This window comes from Antedon mediterranea, chromosome 5 (assembly GCF_964355755.1).
Source record: "Antedon mediterranea chromosome 5, ecAntMedi1.1, whole genome shotgun sequence".
Taxonomy (NCBI): domain Eukaryota; kingdom Metazoa; phylum Echinodermata; class Crinoidea; order Comatulida; family Antedonidae; genus Antedon; species Antedon mediterranea.
This window is the reverse complement of record NC_092674.1, coordinates 13,258,754-13,264,851: the sequence shown is the minus strand read 5'-3', so window position 1 is coordinate 13,264,851 and position 6,098 is coordinate 13,258,754. Positions and strand designations below refer to the sequence as shown.

The following is a 6,098-nucleotide window of genomic DNA, read 5'->3' as shown; positions in this document are numbered from 1 at the left end:
ATTCCAATTTGTTTTACCTCAGCCCCAACCATGGTGGGGCTGAGGTCCTGGAAACACTTAATATATATTTTTATTTCCTATTTTAAATTATAATTGGCACTTTCAAAACTATCATGGGCTAAGATCCTGGAGGTACTAATAAATTTATTTTATATTTGAAATTAAGTGCCATTTCCGGCCATTGAGCAGCTCTATTTTTTCAAATTTTCTTACCTCAGCCCCAACCATGAGGTCCTGGAGACACAATTAATATATATTTTGATTTCCTATTTTAAATTATAATTGCCATTTTCGAACTATGGTGGGCTAAGATCATGGAGACACGTCTATATATTTTAATTTCATATTTTAAATTAAGTGCCATTTCCGGCCATCGAGTAGCTGTATTTTTCCAAATTTTCTTATCAACCATGGTGGTGGGGCTGAGGTCCTGGAGACACTCAAAATAATTTTTTTTATTTCCTATTTTAAATTATAATTTCCATTTTCTAATTATGGTGGCTATAAGATCCTTTTATTTTTTAAATTAAGTGCAAAGATCCCGGCCATCGAGCAGCTCTCATATTTCAGCTCAAAAATTATAAATTTCCATGGCTGTTTTTTTTTTTTTTTTAGGGTGGGGGCGGGGTGGGGGTTGGTGTCATTTGCATTTGCAATTAACATTTTCGCACCCCAGATATTTAGAATTATTAGTTATTACTCACAAAACTAAAAATATAAATTTTGTACGACATGGGGATACAATTTTAGGCCCTATTTTGTGTCAGTTGGGGTTTTACAAACGTTTATTAGACATACAACCGTTGGTGGCGCTGTTTAGGGCCACATTTTGGGGATCTGGCATTATTTTTCCCAATCTGGCATTATTTGAGACAGGATACGGCATAATTTAAATTTTATCGCTGGCAACGCTGCGGCGCGGCCGGCAGTGTATGCCTAGGCCTAGTTGCGGAACGAATTTTGTTTTAATGTATTCAAGAAACCCATGGATTTATCGGTAAATATATTACTATTTTTTACTTAGTTTCTCTCAAATAAAATGTATACTTGTGGCCTAGTTTAGATACTCTAGGCTACTACTACTAAGCCTAGCTCTAAGCTGTAACTTGCACAGTACCTACCTAGGATAGGCCTAGCCTTCTACTCTAGCCTAGGCCTAGGCTACTCTAGGTAGGTAGGTCTACCTTTCAGGTTCACGTTGTCTTTTTATTAATATTAGGCCTATGCTTTAGACTCATTTTTAAGTATTCGTTGGCTACCCGTATTAATTTTTGCCAGGTCCGATCGGTTCATCATTACTAATTATCGAGTATAGGCTAGTAAAATGTGCCCAAGTTAGCCCACTGTACTGGCAACTGATTCGTCATTTTGACGATAGATGCCAGTTCTATTTTTAAAGACTAGCCTATTACTAGTAGTAGTAGCCTAACTATTGAATTGTACTGTGTATAAAAAGAAATACACTAATCATATCCATGGGATTTTTTAATTAGAAATATGTTACTAATAATTAATACTATAATTTCCATATACAATATATATAAAAATCTATAGGATCTGTGGTTATTTACTATTTTTGTGACAATACTTTTAAAAATATTCGCAACTAATTAGCTTCACTGTTAATGTTACTTGTCAATGGACCAGTAATACATAAAGGTAAAAAGATATTGTGAAACCTGGTTCAACATTTGAAATTCTGGTGGCAAATGGCAAAGATTCCTCACGATAAATATTTCATATTTCCATATTTAGCAGTAAACAATTTATAACAATTTTATTTTAGGTTAAAATTAATGCCTTGACAGAGGTAGAGGCTAAAGACCTACTAACTAAAGGAAGCAGCAGAGAAAAAGTACCAGAGGGAGGTCATCATCCTGTACCACCAGCAACTACACCAAGTTGGTGTGTTTGCAACAACTGCTGGCAAATTCAAACTGAAAATGAAAGAGTGTTCTGTGGCTATACACACGAAAACACAACAAATTTCAGGTAATTGCACGTGTGAAACATTACAGTATATTAATTTAACATACTTATTGATAAAATGCATTACAATGATAAAGTGTCGATATAGTGTATCTAAAAAAACACAAAAAGAATTGTCTTTTTGTCAAACTAATTTTAAAAGTTCTGCTTTATTTTTAATAAGTACTGTTGTTAAAATACAGACCTGTTACCAGCTTATATTATTTTGAAAAATAGTGCATAACATAAACTAAACAAAAAATACTAAATAAACATTTTTTTTTTTCATTTTAGGACTTTTAGTTGCTCATTCTTAATGAAGCAATGTTGCAATTGGCACGAGCCTATCATCAAGATATATTAGCAGCGCCTATGGACAACAAATGGAGTAGGGGTCATAAACATACAGCCTACCGGCAGTATGTTTTGTGACCACATGGTCGTCTCGGTATTGGCATCAGAATATAATACCCAGTTGTGTATGGGCAGTACGGGACAAATACCCCGATGCATTTGGCCAGTATGTTGGTTTTCAACCAGGACGAATTTAAAGATGTATTGTCCCTTTGTACAATTCCCACAAATAGATTTCCAAATTTAATTGCTCATTTTAGTACCATAACAGAAAAAAATAAATCATTTTTAACTGAATACATTAAAAACTTAACAGGAATTGCCCAGTACTGTTTGCACGAATAGAAAGGTAACTGATACATCATAGTTTTTTTTTAAATCTTGACAATTTCTCTTCAACTAGTTGATGAGTTGGTGGTGCTGGTACTGAAGCAATGTTTCTGCTGAGCCTTCTTGGGTCATCTTCTCCTAAGCCTGTTACTGTTTTCAGGCTAGTTTCATCAAGTAGTCTTCTGTATACAACCATTTCCACCAATTTCTGGATGTAGCTGTAATCCTTTTCTTCTTTAACAGGCACCACTGTCCACCTCTTACTTTTTTTGTTAAATAAGCGTTGATATCTACACAACAGAAAATAATTGTTTATAATTTTTGACAGCAATTTGGAATATTTTGCTTAGATTGCAATTCGGGAAAACCGATTTTAAAATTAATTGTCAAATTTCTTTTGCCCATATACCTGTAGCTAGTTCCATGGTAACTCCGTTGTACATGGCATAAAGATACAATTGATTTAAGAATAGACTTGTCGGTTTCATATGTAGTACGGTATTTAGTAATTAATATAGCCAATTAATATTCAACTGTAAAAAACTATGGAATGTACCTTGTGGTCCCATCTTTATTTTTCTTGATCTCTCGTTGATGGTTTGCTGTGTAATCCAATGCTGCCAGAAGATTCCTTACTTTGTACATTGGTGGACTGTAATGGAATCTTTTGGCCGCATACATCAAAATACATTGGTGGAAATTTTCCAGTTCAGCAGTTCCACTAAAAATACACAATATGTATATATAAATAGCTAAGTCAATACTGTTGTCAAATGCAATAAAATATGCAAATTTTAAAGTAATACTAATAAATGTGTTTATTATGTGTATATTGTTCTGTTGAAATGTATATTTATTGTTTAGAGCACCTGTTTTTTTTTTTTTTAGCTTTAATCAATACTACAGAATATGCACAGAAATGCTTGTACAGTATAAACCATTCCTCTATTTTTAATCAATTTGCTCACCGAAAATTAAGCCAATATGGGATTTTCTTTAGAAATCTGTTGTTTAGGACGATCTTTCGTAGTGCATTGTGCGCTGGATGACCCTTTGTCATCCATCCCTTTTGTCTCTCGCTCTCAAGAGGTCCATGACTACAGGAGGCTGTACCAACATCACTATATGATAAAGCCCACTGGTGTTCATCCACCACATGGTGAAGAATTCCACACCATATTCCCTATCATTGAACAAGAAAATCAGTAAAATACATATCTCAAATACAGATTTCTTTTTTTAAATATGGAAAAAATGGATACAATATCAGATACACACAGAGATAATATGACAATGTCAGTATCTGAAGATAGCTGTGAGCCTTTAAAATTGATGAACATAGTAGAACCAGAATAAAGAAATTAATTCCACAATAAAGAAGATCTTGTGCTAAAGTTTATGTTCAAGAACAATATAACTTGTCTTTGAGAGTGTATATACAGTATGTGCATCATTAAATTAAAACATGTACATACAAGAAATTCATCATATGTCTTTGAAGTCTCGCAGGTATGCCAGAAATGGTTTACAATATCTTTGCTCCAACTTAATAAGACTTTGCAGTCTTTCTTCTGACCAGCCTGTTAAATTGTATAAAAAATACCAATGAAACAAAAGATTAGTATTAATTTGTATAATAAATATCCTATTTTACATATTATGAAATTAGGGTATAACTATAATAAAATAATTTACATTGTCTGCAAATTACCAAAAAACTTACTGCAACCAATGCTTTTGCTAGATTCTTGGCAGCATGCCAAATATTGTGTGAGTGTTTGATGTCTGGATATTCGTTTTCTAGAGTGATGAAGAAAAACAAATATAAAAATAAACCATATTTTACAGAATAAAAACATGTTAATCAAAAATTTATTTTAGATTTTGGTGATCATCTAGAATTACGATGTAAAAATAAAACATACTCATCAATGCGCCAATCTGTAAGTGTGCATCGGTTACACATTCAACGACATTCACATTTTGTTGTTTGAGAAATGAAACACTCTTCTGAAATCCTACTTTTTCCATTAAAGTACTTTTGCCCTCTGTCTCCCGCTTATCAATTGTCATAATTGACAAAATACTTTTGTCAGCATTGTCCATCATAGTATACGTGCAAAATTGGGCAGAGTGTCCTGGACTGTCCATCCTTCCATCTCCTATGAAAAAAAAATATTTACAGTAATAACGTTCTTGTACTGTATATAAGTAGATTTGTACCTGACCACCACTAAAAACAGTTTTTAATAGAATATAACTCGTCAAAAACAATATTAGCGTTTTTCAGTAATTTAGTTCCATCCTGCATTTTCATTTGCACAATGAAGCCTTGACCTATGAACTTTAGTTTAGTCACATTTATTTTTTTTCCATACACCTCCATTTTATATTATAATACCTACCAAGCAGTACAACATCTTTTCCTTCATGTGCTGTCAAGATTTCTTTCTGGGTATCTTCCCATAATTCAGTAACTGCAGGCACAAGATATTTTCTCTGAATTCTATAGTATGTGTTGACATTCAGAATATGAAGTTTTAAAAACTTGGCCAGAAGAGCAATCTTTGCATAGTTGTTTCCAGAAGCTAAAAGTGCCGTAGACATTAACAAATCCCCTCCATGCAATTTGTTCTTTAGAATTGGTAGAGAACACCATTTGTTGTTCAGGTGGCCATTTGTACAAATCTAAGTAGATCACAATAATATATTTATTAAATAAACCATTAAACCAATTTCATAAAATAAGTCATTTGACAAGCTGAAACACATTACATAGCAACCATCATTGTTTGATGGTACCATAGACTTGTTCATAAATTGGTTTCAGGAATTAATTAGAATTATGAATTATTAAATTAAGATAAAATGTTTACAAAAATTGAAAGTAAGACTTTTTACCCATTTGAAATACACAGCAGAACCAACAAACTTTGAATGCAGATCAACAGGACTACTACAGGATTTTCTAGTACAAGATTTGTTGATTTTGATTTCTGCCAAGGTTTTCAAACAGTTTAAGTACACTATGCAGGTTTCATCTTTTATAAGAAAGTCAGACTCTTCCATAATATCAATGTGTTTAACATAAGGGCTTTCAACTTCCACACCTTCAATGTCCTCCTCAATCTGACTGGATGGATCATCATTTTCTGCCTCAATTTCAAATTCCTCTTCAACGAATGAGGTTTCTCTGAGGTTAAGTGCATTGTTGGGACTGAAAAATGTATGTATGACTTAATTTCAAACATTAATTTTTTTTTAAATGATGCTTTACTGCATCACAATAAAGTTTGGGTTAAAGGAATAGATGATGACTTACCAAAGGCTTATGTCAAATGATGGTTCATATAAATCATAATCTTCATCTTCATCACAAGTGCTCTCTGACTCAGATTCACTTGACAAGTTAATGTCAATGGTCATACTGAAAGAATAATAGTAAT

General features: G+C 33.0%; 1 protein-coding gene across 1 annotated transcript; it reads right to left on the bottom strand.

Annotated features, from left to right (window-relative positions):
- Positions 1 to 2,683: 2,683 nt before the first annotated feature.
- LOC140049113 (uncharacterized) lies at positions 2,684 to 6,093 on the bottom strand. Its single transcript, XM_072093941.1, has 9 exons — positions 5,975 to 6,093; positions 5,554 to 5,869; positions 5,058 to 5,340; positions 4,578 to 4,814; positions 4,376 to 4,452; positions 4,128 to 4,232; positions 3,621 to 3,835; positions 3,209 to 3,373; positions 2,684 to 2,942 (listed from the first exon to the last, which is right to left on the bottom strand). The coding sequence occupies exons 1-9, from the start codon at positions 6,076 to 6,078 to the stop codon at positions 2,684 to 2,686; spliced, it is 1,761 nt and encodes a 586-aa protein (XP_071950042.1). The 5' UTR covers positions 6,079 to 6,093.
- Positions 6,094 to 6,098: the final 5 nt, after the last annotated feature.

Excerpts from the sequence above, each read along its gene's own strand:
- LOC140049113 (XM_072093941.1), bottom strand. The coding sequence starts at position 6,078 with ATGACCATTGACATTAACTTGTCAAGTGAATCTGAGTCAGAGAGCACT. Across the intron at positions 5,870-5,974 it reads TCATTTGACATAAGCCTTTG|TCCCAACAATGCACTTAACC; the intron begins GTAAGTCATCAT and ends TACATTTTTCAG. Across the intron at positions 4,233-4,375 it reads TAGCAAAAGCATTGGTTGCA|GCTGGTCAGAAGAAAGACTG; the intron begins GTAAGTTTTTTG and ends ACAATTTAACAG.